Source organism: Branchiostoma lanceolatum, chromosome 15 (assembly GCF_035083965.1).
Source record: "Branchiostoma lanceolatum isolate klBraLanc5 chromosome 15, klBraLanc5.hap2, whole genome shotgun sequence".
Taxonomy (NCBI): Eukaryota; Metazoa; Chordata; class Leptocardii; order Amphioxiformes; family Branchiostomatidae; genus Branchiostoma; species Branchiostoma lanceolatum.
In genome coordinates this window covers 2,064,066-2,079,420 of record NC_089736.1, presented here as the reverse complement: position 1 = coordinate 2,079,420, position 15,355 = coordinate 2,064,066, and the positions used below count along the sequence as shown (strand labels likewise).

Below are 15,355 nucleotides of genomic sequence, written 5' to 3'. Positions count from 1 at the left end.
CCACATAAACACCTGCGTCCTGCAACGGTATCGTCATCCACAGGTGTTATTTTTTGTTATTGTTTCACAACAAACATTGGGGTATGGGGAGGCATGACCTCCAGGGGAAAGACAAGACTTGTACCAGGAACCCTCAATGCAGAAAGATATCGTGACACAATACTTGATCCGGTGGCCATCCCTTTCCTCCATAACATGGGGCCGAATGCCTTGCTGCAAGATGATAACGCCCGCCCACACCGGGCAGGGATCATCGCCGACCATCTCCAGCATGCAGGTGTAGAGAGGATGGAGTGGCCCTCTAAGAGCCCGGACCTCTATGGGATCAGCTTGGGCGAGCTGTCCGAGCAAGAGTGACCGAGAGAACAACGCTGGCTGACCTAGGACGACTGCTGGTGGAGGAATGGGACGCTATCCCACAGCATCGCATTGCGCGACTGGTGACGAGTATGAGGAGGAGGTGCCGTGCTGTAGTGACAGCGCGTGGCTGGACCACCCGTTACTAAGACTCCTTGCTAACCCGTTACTAAGACACAGATTGTTGGTTTTGATAAAGAATAAACTAAGCTTTCATGAATATGTCTTGTTTATTCCTGTTGATTTTTCACAATACCCTCGTACAGAAGTCAATATCAACAGAAGAATATGTACGGAATAGCATGTTTGACTATAGTAAGGTAATCTGGGCACTTTATTTCTTCGACCCACTCACTTTAGCAGGCCTGATGCTCGTTTCATGAACTTGCAATCACAATAAGTTTGGTATCATGGGAAAGGAAATCGAATAAGCTTTTAAATGATATGTAATACATTGAAATCGGTAAAAAAACTAAAGAAAATATGATCGACCAAAGTTAAGTTTCCGAACTTTTTGTGCGTAGTTTATATAAATACCACTTTAAAAGTTGAGAATGTAAAATTTAGAATAAAACGAGAAATCTAAAAAATGAGAGATAAAAGAATTTTTATCAATGCATTATGAGCAATACTGATGGCAAAATGTATCATCAAATCGGCAGAATTTGAATAGATTATAAAGATAAATGAATAAACATGAAAGTGATCACACAAAATTAGTTTGTAAGGTTGATAATGTTGAAATTGTTCATGTGCATCAAGTTGACTTATAATGCATATTTGCTTATGACTTCTGAGCTAATTGTATTAAGCTTATCCCACTAAAATACAACGTTATGTTAGTTATGAGAGGTTGTGTAGGTCATTTCCTTGTTCCCGCGATACTATGTGGAACATCAGGTGCGATTTGACCTCCACACATGACCTTTCCGGGCCGCCATCTTCCCTGCTGCCATCATGACGTTGGGGCAGTCTTCGTGTCTTCCGTCTTCTCAAGCAATTTTCCGGTTTGAAGGATGGAGAGTGTAGTAGAGAGATGAGTTCGAGGAAGGCTGGTGTAAAACATCGCGGCCCCGCCAAGACTGAGGTGAGAAATCGGGGTACGGGTGGGGGAGGTTTCCGGGTGATATTTTCAAATCGAATGCTTGCGTCACTATACCTATCTTCAAGCAGACGTTGGGTTGGGAGGGACGATCTTGAAGTTTTTTATATAATAGTGGGCCTTCGTGTCGGAGAGGAGGATCGCAAACGGTTTCTGATTGACCCATTGTTGACAGACCCTCCTGTTTTATAAAGCCTGGGAAGCAAGGAAACGTTAACTTCTCCCTCCTAACATCTGCTTGGTATTATCATCGTCATCCATCTAACATGTCTCTGTGTGTCAGTGTGTGTTTTTTCGGATATTTGTGGTCAACATAATCTATGATGAACCTATGGATGTATTGTGATGACCTAATGTATATGGGCTGGTCTAATGGGAAGACGAAGGTCGGGGTCGATTATGGGCCTCCTGGCGTACCAAGGGGATCGTGCAGTCCGAACCCGGTGCAAATCATAGTCGGTAATCGCTGCTGTTCTGCATCTTTCGTCATTGTCATCATCATCCGTCATGTTTCAGTTTCAGTCCGATTCTTTAAGGTGTCTCGGTACGGGCGACCGTCTTCTGGCATGAGAAGTGCATTGGAGATGTTGGTTAAAAACGTCTTAACATAGTTGTCGATATAAACAATGTGTGATAGTGGCATTTTTGATTATGAAAACAGCCCGATTTATGACGAATCTGAAGATATGAAAACAATGTTTTGCTCAGATCTACCAAGAATTTCCAAGCCTAGTCAAAAAAGGCTCGGCTCCCTTGAGGCTGAATATGCACAAGAAATTGTCACGGGCTGCATAAGACGGGAAGTTACAATAATAGGAGCCAACTCCACACTCGTGGTCGGAGATATTAAACATGTACATGTATATTCTGATGTATGTCCTTTTTCTCCTTATAAATTTAGAAACCTTGTACAGACCAGACGACGTCTTGTGTTTCAGGTCAACACAAAACCAGACGGGGCTCCCACGAAGGGAGCTCGGAAGAAATTCAGGTGTCCGCAATGTCGGTTTCAAACTAGCCGCAGCAGGGCGCATCTTCAACAGCACATAAGGAGCCACACCGGTGAGAGACCGTTCAAGTGTGATGAGTGCGACTACTCTGCTGCACAGAAGGGTCGCTTGAAACAGCACGTGTCCGCCGTACACAAAGGCGAAAGACCGTTCGCATGTGAGCACTGTGGTTACACAGCAGCGCAGAAGGGAACCTTGAAACAGCACATTTCCGCCGTCCACAACAACGTGAAGCCGTACAAGTGTGAGATATGCGGTTATTCCGCGGGGTTCAAGTGCAACCTGAAACAGCACATGGTGACCCACAGCGGGGTGAAACCCTACCAGTGTGACCAGTGCCCCTTCGCCGCCAACCAAAAAGCTCACCTAACGCAGCACGTCCAAGCTAAACACAACGGGGAGAAGCCGTTCAAATGTTCCCAGTGCGACTACTCCGCTGCGCACCGCAGCAGTCTGACGTACCATCTAACTAAACACACCGGCAAGAAACCGTTCCAGTGCGACATCTGTGGCTACTCCACGGCCGTGAAGAGTTGTCTGGCGGAGCACGTGCTCATCCACACCGGGGAGAAACCCTACCAGTGCGGCGCCTGCGACTACGGTACCGTCAGTCTGTCCAAGCTGAAGCAGCACGTGGCGACCCACACGGGAGACCGGCAGTACAAGTGCGGGCATTGCGGCTACACCGCCATACAGAAGGGCAACATGAAGAGACACATCTTGGTGAACCACACCAGCGTCCGGCCGTTTGTGTGCGCACAGTGCGGCTACTCCACCGCGCGGAAGGGCGACCTGAAGAAGCACGTCGCCACGCACCGCGCTGTGGTGAAAGAGGAGCCTTGATTCCAAATCTAGTCTGTATTTAGCTATCGTTAGTTAGTTATGGTAGTTAAAGTAACACCATGTCTTCCAATGACGACCGTAGGCAATCTAAGAGCTCATAGTATACAACTGAGAATTTAAAATATCAGCTTAAGGGCCCTGTCACACTTGTGCGTTTATGCAAGTGCGTATGAGTTGCGCATGAACATCTTCTGCTTTAGGTAAAGTTTGCGGGGAAGAAGTTGTTTTCTACTTTGATCCACCGTTGTGCAGCCTAGTTATCGAACCAAAGAAATGACTTCTCCGGCTGGAAACTTTACCTAAACCAAACAAGAATCTCAATGCGCAATTCATGCGGACTTGCAATGCACAAGTGTGAAGGGGGCTTAAGTTCAGTGGCCAGAATGACTTACCTGTTTTGTCACAACAATCTTTCACCGATCCAAAGATCAATCAATAGATAGAACAAATCATAAGGAACTGAAATAATTTTGTATGCAAGAAGTGGAACTGTTCAGAAATCCTGCTTTACTATAGTTTATAAATGCGTAGTGGTATCTAATATTGCAACATTGACTGGTCGGCTGGCCTGACTATCTCCAACTATATATATATATATATATATATATATATATATATATATATATATAGTTGGAGATAGTCAGGCCAGCCGACCAGTCAATGTTGCAATATTAGATACCACTACGCATTTATAAACTATAGTAAAGCAGGATTTCTGAACAGTTCCACTTCTTGCATACAAAATGTATATTACCTTTTCCCGGCCAGCACGTCGGCATAACGTAATGCGTATAACTGCCATATCATAACTGCCGAATCTCTTTTGTTCTCTTCGGTCAACGTTGCATCGGAAGAACAGCCGTTGCATAAGATATGTCTTTGGACACCACTAAATGAACCTATATACGAGATATTAACCTTAAATACGCAAACACAACCTTAAACAATTGCGTTCTGCCGACGTGCTCCTTTCCCCCTCAAATATGTTTTGAACTGGATTAAAGCCATTAACTCCATGACTATGTACATAGCTGGCTTCATATGTGTTTTTCTTCTTGTTTGGTACATCTGACTTTTATCATCTGTACCCATAACTCATTGGTAATGCGGCAGTAATTTATTTATAATATCTTCTCCTGTTAGCACAACCATTGCCATGTCCATATCCATTGTATTCTGCCATTCCTCTGACATACACTCATGTCTCACATACCTCAGAGACGAAAACTACAAGTACCAAAGCCCACAAGTAACACAATATACCCATTTTATCACATGCATCTGATGACGTTCCATGCAAATTTTGCTGTTCTTTGGACAAAAACAATATAATCATACACATATCCCTGTACAATTCTCATCTGCTTTCTACCCCACACATGGAATGTGACTATTACACAAACATAACACAGTCAAAATCAAATATTCTTTTACAATAAATATTGCTAATGTCAAGAATTTTCAGGTACATTTCACAATACGCTTACCTGAGTTTTGCTGGTAAGAGACAGAATGTAAAGGATTCTTGTGTAATTTTTTTCAGACCAACAGATTTAGACTGCACCTAACATATGTACCTTTACTACTTACTTTCAAGTAATCTTGGCAAATTATTCTTCCGTCATCACGCTTCTTATAATTGTTTCAAGTTTTACCCCCTCCTTCTTAGCCCATTCCTAATTTCTTCCATCAAAAGTTTTGTCCATAGAGCAGGTTCTGAATGTAAGATGTACAAATCACCTGACTGACTTGTTCACACTGCCACTAAACCAGCACTATACCTTACTAATTTTACTGGACCACTAAAATAATTCAGGTTTACTGTTGTGATGAATCTTATGATAATATCATCGAAAGCTACACAAACTGGTCTTACACTGGATGTTCCAGAGTTCACATTATACAGATGTACCAACATCTAATCTGTTTTGTTCAAACAGAACACTTTCATTGACCTTCAGTCATTTTGAATCTAGGGTCACCAAAAGTAGCAAAGCAGACATGACTACAATACAAATGAATGTGATGCATGTAAATAAATGCAAAAATGTACATTACTACACTACCTCTAGCAGGTTTATGTTTCTGCACCCAAAATTACTATAGTAGAGTCAAAGGTCAATGAAAGTGTTCATTATTGCAATCTCTGATATACTGAATTCTACTACAATTTTGTTGGCATCCCTGCAAAAGACACCAAAATTCCCTTTCCTTTTTGGAAATAATGGATGAAGTAATGGTTTTTGCACCAGCAAGCAAAGTGGGCGGCTTTCTGGATGATGGTGATTTTACTAATAGTTTTATAGTGCCAACTATACCAACGTACACTGTACTAGTAACTGTAGGAAAACACTGTACTCCTAGCACTAATATCACATTGTATATCTTACATTCTGGGTTGTACAAATTTACAGTTGTTGTAGTTGAAGTTGTATAATAATAGTTTGTACGACAATATCATTTGTATTGATTATGATCATGTACATTTCAAAATTGTCCTAAAGCTTCTCTACCTCTACCCCCCTCCCCACGAGACTAGTACCCCTGTAGCCCGTTGTAAACAGTCTGTGACGACCCTTGCTGTAAAACCTTCCTTAGAGCTTCCTTGTTCTCTTCTGTTATACTGCCTTTTGGGAACTCCACGTCGAATGTGACGACTAGCACGCCTCTGTCAGAGTTGTTCTCGTAGTTTGGCATGCCCTCGTCCTTTTTTCGGATCTTGGAGCCGGGCCACGTGACTTTGTCGCGGACTATATGAACCTGGAATCACAAAATGCACAAGAAACCGTCACAAACAAATTCAGGACCACTGTGAACCTCGGGGGTAAACTAGAGTGGGTTGATACAGTAATACAGGTGAAGAAAGTAGACAGGGCTGGTAGTTGTGATATAGGAGACAAGGCAAGAATAAGGCCACCAACTTTTTTAAATACCATTTATTTTCGTAGAAATTCAATTTTGCAGTCGGAGGGGAAAGGAGGTTTTCGCTGTATTTTAAGTTTGTGGACCAAATAATACTGTAGCACAAAAGCACATATTCCCAGTGTCGTTTTTTTGTAGTGGAGAGGCACTGAAAAAGCCATGAAAATAAAACCACCATGAAACTTTCAAAATTTACAGTACATGTACTTGTCATTGATAAATAAGTATGTTTTATTTCATTTGACTGCTGGCTCTATGGCTCACCAGTTTTCCATCACTAAATGAACATGTATTAGTAGTCTGGTGTACAAATATCACACAAAGGCAGGGAGTAATGGACACATATCCAGAGCCAATCAAAGTTACTGTCAGACCCACCATATGTCCATCCAGATGCTTGATGTCCATCTCGAACCCTGTCAGAGCGTCTTCCAGCGAGATGGTCACGTTTGTGTACAGGTCATCTCCTCTCCTCTCAAATTTATCATGTCTGGGCAAGTAAAAAACAGAATGAGTTTTATCAAAGTTCTTAAGGATAACAGGGCACAAAGTCTGACATAATACACATCAATATTAGCATGTTGTGCCAATGGTTTTACTACAGACTGCAACAAAGACCTGCTTTGCTGATACAGAGAAACTGATGTAACAATTTGTATACTGCAGACTTACTTCAGTTGTATGATGCGGAATTTGAGGTCTCCTGGTTCACCATCTATGTGCGGCTCACCTGTTCATTGGGACAAAAAGAGCGGGAAACCAGTCAACTTCACGATGCTCACAGTTCAAAGGCATGTAAACATAACTACCTGTCCTTGCAGGGGATGTCCCTATAGCCCACCTGGTAGCTGCCTCAGTTGAGCTTTGGGTTTTGTTGTTCCAAAGGGACATAAAATTGGGACCCGTGTTTGAGGAGGTGCTAGCAAGCAACCCCTCCCCATAGAAATATACCCTGCTACAGAAACAGCAAGGAAACTTGCTGCCTTACACTGGGCACTACAAGGGTCTGAACAAATGAACATGTCTCTGCAGAACTCTGGGAGATTGGCTATCTGTACAGCATCTTCTGTGAGTTCTACATGACTGTACACTTTGAAAGAAGAAAAATGGCATAAACATGTTTCCCTATACAGGTTAAGGTAGTCCCGTAGCCTTTTGTGGGCAGTTGGGACAGTGGGTTGTTATCCTTTTACCTCCCCAACTGAAATCAGGTACCCACTTTTACACCAGGGTGGGATAAGAAGGGCATTTTCCAAGGGCATAACATTGGTGGCATGTTTGGGGATTCAAACACCATAACCATTACCTCAACACGACACTACACAGACGGGAAGCTGGTGTGTTACGCCGAATGGCGGTTATACCGGCTATACAGATACAGAAGCTGGTGTGTTATGCCGAATGGCGGTTATACCGGCTATACAGATGCAGAAGCTGGTGTGTTACGCCTAATGGCAGTTATACCGGCTATACAGATACAGAAACAGATACACAGACAGATGGGACATCAGACAAAGAAGCCCTCCCACCTTCTGACAGGAACGGGTACTCGTGTCCATCTCTCATCCCCTGCTCAATCTCAACCTCCAGGATCTTCTCTTCCGTCACCATTCTGCAGAGAACAAGGTTGTTCAACAAAATAATCATGGCTTGCTCAATTTTGAATAAGCAGCACTTTGTATCATGATGATGTATACATGTACATACTAGTACTTTAGAAGACCAAGTGAATGAATCGGCCCTGAGCTTCATTGCTTAACATTATTTGACAGGGCCAATTTTAAATACAGAACTGGTTCGCAATAAAAGCTATGTGACACTTACATGTTACATGGATGTCATTCTGTACTTATTTGATAGCTTCTGGCAATCAGCACACCGTGCTAAGTACAGAATTAGTGCGTAAAGCTTTGTGACTATTCACCAGTTACATATAGATGTTAGTCTATGCTTACTTGACTTATTACCTTCGCCTAGAAGGTTATACTTTGGTTAGTGTTTGTGTGTGTGTGTGTCTGTCTGTGAACACGATAACTCGAGAATGCCAGGATGGATTGTCTTGATACTTGTTACAATATCTATTGTACATATACAGTATGTAATTGAGTCCTTACTTGACAGCTGGGCACTCGTCGCACACGGTCTCCTGCATCATCTGGAACCTGCCGGGTCCCAGCTGGGTCGTCTTCATCTCCTGCCGACAGTTACACTTCCGCATGCCTTTGGTTGTCTTAGCAACGGGCTTATACCTGATGACCTAACAACACAGTAAACTCAGTTAGCAAAAAAGTACGGAAAATGGATTTTAACTTTTTACCTTCACAGAAAGGCTATGATCACTGACAGTCTAACAGAAGCATATGAATATCACTTTTGGACAGAATAAATAGCAACCGGCTTATACCTGATGATCTTACAACACAGTTAACTGGATTAGCAAGGATTTTATCTTCATTTTTCACAGGAAGGCTATAAGCATATTCTAAAAGAGGTACACTATTGTTGGACATACATTTGAATCTTACAATATTTTTTTTAGGTAATGTCTTAAATCTTACAGACTCTGAACGAAAAGGAGTCTTTTGATGGAAACTTTTGATTGGGATCTCTACTAGATTGCAATCTGTACCCTGACATATACATGTCACTTGCATTGTCAGACATGTGCCAACAAGGCCAGTCTTGTGGCTATTAATGCTCAGTGGTGTCCTGTAAATAGTCTCAATGGCAATAGCATGTGTCATCGACAAATTCATTTTCGAAAGTGTGGACCAGAGTATGTGTGATGAATCTACCTGATAACCAACTCATCCAAAGAGCACCAGAAAAAAACAGCTACTGTGAAGTCGTGTTTACAGGTTACCTCTATAAAATCCCCATTGTACAACTCCTCCAAGGTGACTTCAAGGTCGATGAGCACATCTCCGCCCTTCGGCACTTCGTCATAGTGTTGGCCAAAAAAATCATCGTCATCGGTGAAGAAATCACCAAAAAAACTGCAGGAGATATTGCAGCATGCAGGGGGGAGGGGGAGGGGCAGGGGGAAGGGGGTTGATATGGGGAGACCAGCAGAGGGGTGGGGGAAAGGAAAAGGGTGCACAGAGAATTAGGATTTAAATATGCACCTGTCACTGTAAACCCTGGGTGTGTGGGAGGGCAAGACTGATGCTGATGAAAGAAAAATTAGATTCCCCCATGCTGTATTTGTTATCAGTAACCCCCTTAATGATTTCTACGAATTTTTCCTCTTTCAAAGTTCTTAAATCGATTCTTCTTAAAATGAAATGAAGTTTTCAGTCTTGGCAAACCAGACCCCTTCTTGCTCCTCTCCCCCCCTGATGAAGGCTGACAATGACATGTGCACATCATAACAAGCAACATCAACACAAACATGGTTACCTCTACAAAATTCCCCGTGTACAACTCCTCTAACGTCACTTCTAAGTCCACGAGAACGTCCCCTCCCTTGGGAATATCCTGGTGATCGTGACCCCGCCGACCTCCACCACCAAAACTGAACCCGAAGTCACCAAAGAAGCTGCAGGGGGTAACAGACGGACAGACGACAACACGGTCAGCCACGGGAGGAACCCACATGTACAGACTGGTCCAGGGAGGTAAAGTCAGGTGGTGGTGAAAACTACAGGAAGGAACTCTTTAGAGCTTTACTTCGGAAGTCTGATTCTTGACAGCTTTTTTTCTGATGGCAATGGTGTCTGTGTTTGTATAACTACAGCGTACAACCAAGGACATACATGCAGTATGTCTTCCAAGGTATAACACACCAGCTTCACAGACACAGGGCACTGCAGCTGCATATCAGTTTCGTACCCAGTTTGTTGTGGCTCACCTCCATCATAAGCCCCCCAAAAGCCTGAATTGTAAAGCACTCTAATTTTGCCGATCAGGACTGAACCATACGTGATGCGTTTTGTGTCTTCTCACTATGAATATGATCATTTTTATGGTATTTTTCATCAGAACTGAATAAGTGATATTGTTGCTTAGAGCAGGGGACTGCAGTCAAGTGTTCATTTTTTCAGCAAAAGTCTCCCACCCATCACCCCAAAGCTTTGAGTAAAAGACCTTTCGTCTATATTATTATGTTGTGTTAAGTGAGGGTTATGGTATGCACTAGTGTTTTACTGAACCACCTGACTCTACGAAGCTGAACAGCAGAGAAAACAAAACTTTGTAATTGTGAATGATGTTAACATGGAATAAAGTAAACACACACGTAACTCAAGGGATTAATAAAAAAACATTTAAGAAAGGAAAATATTTGAATTACATGTACCTCTATAAGGTACTGGCAAGACATTTGGTTAATGTTAATCACACTCATTTGCAACAAAAAGTAAACTAAAAACTATATCATGTATACAACAATGGTTTAAGACAGACAATGCCAGTCTTTTCTAAACAAATTAAACTACAAAAAATAAGATGGCAAAAACAATCAGTTTGAAGAACAAACATGCACCAACTGCAGTGCCTATACATGCAAGCGAGATGCATTGGGTAAGATATGGTTTGGATTATATATATGAGAAATAATGTTAAACATGTCTACACATATATGCAACATGCAGTGTTAATGGGAGTTACATGATCTACAGGATTCTTTGGAGACTTCGAAGTTTGTTCAAATAGTGCTGGAGCTTTTCAGCTAACAATGGACATTAATTACCATATTACTATCTCTCTCTCTATATATATATATAATGTAAGTCTTGCCCATGTGTTATACAATAGTAATCTGGTGTTCCTAAAGACTTTTAATTGTCTCAAAGTGTTTGCATTCTGTACACTGGAATGGCAGTCAGGTGCATTCTTTCCCACAACTACTTATGTATATCAATGGAACTGGCAGGAAATTACTGCGCACATAAATCAACATGAAAAAAACTAAAGAAACAGGTCTTAGACCACATGCTTCCTAATCCTTGCTTTGTTAATTGGCTAGTCATATATCATAAAGTATTGTGAAATCTTGAGAAGTTAAATAAAAAGTTCTCACCTGGAGAAGCTTCCAAAGGGGTCAAAGTTGGACCCCTCCTTCAGACCCTCCTCCCCATGTCTGTCGTACGTCTTCCTTTTGTCGGCGTCTGATAATACCTGCGGCAGGGGCAGGATGGGATACTCAACAGCAGGTACGAATTGGTTTAGAATTTTTCACAGATAAGTTTACTCACAGATCAGTACATAAGAATGCTAAAACAACATTGCAGCCAAATAAAAACACCATTTTTATAAAACTGGCTGAATTACATAATCTTACTCTTAAATCACCAAGAACAATTAACAGCAAATGTAGGTATGATGGCTAAAAACCATCCTTTTGTTTTGTATTATGTCATATAACTATGAGCATCCCATTGTATTGCCATACATACATTTAGACTGCCAGTGACAGGCTTTGAAACTAACTACAGGAAAAGCACAAAATCTATAGTATGGATTGCTATACTATAGCTAGCATGGCAATTAAGAACTTACTCTTCTTAATTCTTAAGATAGCTTGCATAACACTGTACAGTGGATATACCGCTATGTTGTCTATGCAAGCTAACATGGGAAAGTTTGTTCTGCTGTAATAAAGCCCTGTCAAAGTACATAATCAATGACATAAGGTCACCATATTCAGCAGTGTTAAGAAAAAGAACCCTGACATAAGTGGATTGTCTAATTGTTTCCTATCTATGTCCATTTTGTCTTATTTTTGTGGTTCCAAGTTACTTCTCTTCTCTATTCACTATTGCACTGTTAGTAATGGCTACATTGTACATTACTAGTAGTGCCCATAGACCTACAGTAATATCATATTGTTTCCTCTATATATGTCTAGAAACAACAGCATTGAAATCCTACAACTACTCAACAAAAACTGGATCATTCAACAACATAAAAATCCCTTTATCCAATTGGTTACATAAACAGGATCCCTTTAAACCAAGGAGGTTTAGGTCCCGCCACCACAATCAGGAAGTCAATCCCCACGACCTTTCACCCCCAGCTGCTAACCAATCAGAGACAGCCACAACACCCAGCTGATTTACATGTGAATGAGAACACATGTGGCTGTGTTGGGTCTCCCTGTACTGTAGCCAATGTGCAAATCTGTCACAACTCGCTACTTGCATTTGTCACAATTTCTTTCGGTCTGATTTTAAGTAAAGCCATATTCCCAACCAAGTAAGAGTCATTTTAGGCTTCTTACTGCTAGAAATCACTTTATATCCATTTATCAAAACAGGTGCCAAACAAAATGTTCCGGTTACTCAGAAAAATATGTATTACTATTCAAAATGTTATAACAACCCTTGTTTCTAGATTCTTCCGTAGTCTCAATGGTGCATTTAAGGTACCTCTAAATGCCCATTCTCATAGTCATACACACGTGACCAACTTCCCAACAAATCTGTATTATCAAGTGGATATTTTGAGGCCATATACACAAGTTACAAACCACTTGTCTCGCCCCTCCCACCTTGCTAACTGGATCCAGCTGTCTACATACAGAAACTTATTGCCCAGAAACAAAATTTTCCTTATCATAATTTCCCACATCAAGTACTGAAACCATTAAGTTTAAATTAAAGGCAAACCACTCTTGCAATGGTTGTCTGAACTTCTGAAGACGGTTTATAATGGCTGTAGTACAATCTCTGCTATCTTGTAGACAGTTTATTTGTCGTACCTCGTACGCTGCCCCGATGTCGTGGAATTTCTCGTCTGCCTCTGGGTCGCCCTGGTTCTTATCAGGGTGGTACTGCATGGCCAGTTTTCTGTACGCGCGCTTGATCTGGTTGGTCGAGGCGTCTTTGGGCACACCCAGAATCTTATAAAAGTCCCGCCTGCCAGGACATAAATGAACAAAATATATCTCATAAGTATGGTGTGTGTCTTACCAGATGGTCTGCCCTATTTTCAGTATGCTTCAACTGAGAACAGTCATAGCTCCTTCAGGACTCAGTCTATGAGATTAGAAAGGTATGGCTATAAGAATCAAATGCTGTGTTTTCGAGTCACTTTACTCATCATGGATGTAACATAATTTTCTGTCTTTGGATACATGTATTTTTTCAGACCAATCTGTTACCAATATCCTTTGAATTTACAAAAAAATATATGTAGAATTACTAAAAATTATTTCTGCCTGACAGAGCCTTGCGTTTAACAAGTGTATGGCCAAGTAGCAGAGTAAATTTTACAGGACAGTCACGGTTTGGCTTCAAAAGATTTTGACATTTTCACAGTCGGACATAACATCCAAATTATACGACTTTTTACGAATTCAAGGGAGGAGTGCGGACTATATTCTTATTGCATTAAGCAACATCACTATGTACCGTATGACCATTCAGAGAAAAAAAGAAGGAAAGCGTTTCATAATTTGTGAGGAAGTCAGTTTATCGTCTAGCCCCCCTCCCCACCCGGCGTTTTGAAAACCGCAACTCTCACCACGCCAAAATATACACGCCACACAAAAACACAGATTTCTCCGGATCGGTTCAAGAAAACACGGCCAAACTTTGCCATCACATTAAAGCATGTGTTCTCTACAGTCGACAGTGTAGAGGCTTACCCTGCTAGTATCTGGACGGCGGTGAGAAAGACTAGAAGGCAGACCTGCACCCACAGCTGACCGCTGACGATCGCCATTTTGATTCTGCTCCAACCAGGAAGTCGGCGCGGAGCTTCATGGGTAATAGCAGGTAAAATTAGAGCATTCAAAAGTGTGGACACCTGTTACTGTTGTCGTAAACATCAATAAAACAAACTAACTAACAAGCAAACAAACAAGCAAATTTACATAAAACATTCCTATGGCGGTATAACGTTTTGCTGGTTCAGATTCACACAACCAGCCATGCAAAATGTTTCAAATTGTAAAAGATTGTAAAAACATTCGGTAATCTGAACCGAATCGGCAATACAGACAAAAGGTGATTAGAAAGGTATCCATGCTCACAGCTATCATTTGCATTGGAAATACTAGTACTCGTACGTATTGCTGCAAAATATGCGACATTTAGTCACGATCCACAAATGTCTGTGATGGGGACGGCACACGCGCTCTGGCTGTCTTGTCCAAGTATTAATTACGCTCTAACATGTGATTGGTTCCGCGTCTATGTAGCCTGGTCCCAGTCTCTAGGGTCGGCTTAGTGGTGTTTTACCGGGCCAGTCAGTTTCTGATGGCCTTTCTACCTCTGGCTGCCATCCTACTTTTCCGGTGCCGAACTAATTAATCTAAGGCCGTAAACAACACCCCGGGCGGGCTAAGCTGTCTGGGCGGGTGAGGGTCACTCACAGTGCCGTAGAGATATCCGGGAGGCACCGAGGGTATGGATTCCAGGCTACGTCTATGAAAAGAAAACTTAACACAGAGATGTCAACAATATTTCTCGATAAGTATCCAGAGTTTTGTTTATGTACGCGGTGTTGTTTTCTTCTTGTTTTTTTAATATCTTTTTTATAGATTTTATTTGTCGGCCCGGCGCTACATACATCCCTCCTCACGCACGGGAAGAAGAGCGCACAATCACAATTTTATTGTCAAAATATAACGCCACAATAGTTTATGATGAAATTCATTTATTTCAACTATGTAAGCCTTCAGACATGAGTGCAAATAAAGATTATCTTACAGGTCACATCACGCCCCCTCAATGTGGATCATTGGGCCCCCGAGATTAAAGTCCGGCAGCGTACAGATAATTACTAACTTTACATAAACACGCCCTACATAAATGTCTGTTTGTACTGCATACCCAGTAAACTGTCCGATGGTGTAATATACCAGGTTTGTAGTGGAGAGTACAAGCTGCATATCAAAACAGATTCACTACTTTTTGATCCGCTCACACCTGGTTAAGGACACCTTCTCTTTTCGATAAGTGTAATGGGTTCTTTTACGTGCTCGCTAAGGACGTCCTTTGCCGAAGCTAGGTACTCATTTTAACCCGGGTGAAGTAGTGTACATAATGTAAGTCTTCCCTGTAATATAGGCTGTGTATGAATATACGGCAAGTAAGGTTCTTGCTGCAATCTTAATAACTTCTTAGATTTAACATTTCTGCTTCACTAGCTTGCAGGATTGATAGAAATCTCAGCA

The 15,355-nt window shown here is 41.7% G+C and overlaps 2 protein-coding genes across 3 annotated transcripts; one reads left to right on the top strand and one right to left on the bottom strand.

The window, feature by feature from the left end:
• The first annotated feature begins 1,336 nt into the window (after nt 1-1,336).
• On the top strand, nt 1,337-3,774 carry LOC136449295 (gastrula zinc finger protein XlCGF57.1-like). The gene is made up of 2 exons (XM_066449274.1): nt 1,337-1,444; nt 2,398-3,774. Exons 1-2 carry the CDS (start codon nt 1,394-1,396, stop codon nt 3,310-3,312), a joined length of 966 nt encoding a protein of 321 aa, XP_066305371.1. The 5' UTR covers nt 1,337-1,393; the 3' UTR covers nt 3,313-3,774.
• Nucleotides 3,775-4,562: 788 nt separating this feature from the next.
• Nucleotides 4,563-13,943, bottom strand: LOC136449294 (dnaJ homolog subfamily B member 11-like). Of its 2 annotated transcripts, none has more exons than XM_066449272.1 (9): nt 13,823-13,943; nt 12,935-13,091; nt 11,255-11,352; nt 9,634-9,772; nt 8,349-8,491; nt 7,764-7,846; nt 6,907-6,964; nt 6,613-6,724; nt 4,563-6,072 (listed from the first exon to the last, which is right to left on the bottom strand). In XM_066449272.1, exons 1-9 carry the CDS (start codon nt 13,897-13,899, stop codon nt 5,848-5,850), a joined length of 1,092 nt encoding a protein of 363 aa, XP_066305369.1. In that variant the 5' UTR covers nt 13,900-13,943; the 3' UTR covers nt 4,563-5,847. The 2 variants fall into 2 exon arrangements, with proteins under 2 accessions (XP_066305369.1, XP_066305370.1); XM_066449273.1 differs by lacking the exon at nt 9,634-9,772 and adding an exon at nt 9,098-9,230.
• Between the last annotated feature and the right edge of the window lie 1,412 nt (nt 13,944-15,355).

Excerpts from the sequence above, each read along its gene's own strand:
- LOC136449295 (XM_066449274.1), top strand. The coding sequence starts at position 1,394 with ATGAGTTCGAGGAAGGCTGGTGTAAAACATCGCGGCCCCGCCAAGACT. Across the intron at positions 1,445-2,397 it reads GCGGCCCCGCCAAGACTGAG|GTCAACACAAAACCAGACGG; the intron begins GTGAGAAATCGG and ends CTTGTGTTTCAG.
- LOC136449294 (XM_066449272.1), bottom strand. The coding sequence starts at position 13,899 with ATGGCGATCGTCAGCGGTCAGCTGTGGGTGCAGGTCTGCCTTCTAGTC. Across the intron at positions 7,847-8,348 it reads GACGAGTGCCCAGCTGTCAA|AATGGTGACGGAAGAGAAGA; the intron begins GTAAGGACTCAA and ends TGTTCTCTGCAG. Across the intron at positions 6,965-7,763 it reads GTACCCGTTCCTGTCAGAAG|GTGAGCCGCACATAGATGGT; the intron begins GTGGGAGGGCTT and ends CCCAATGAACAG.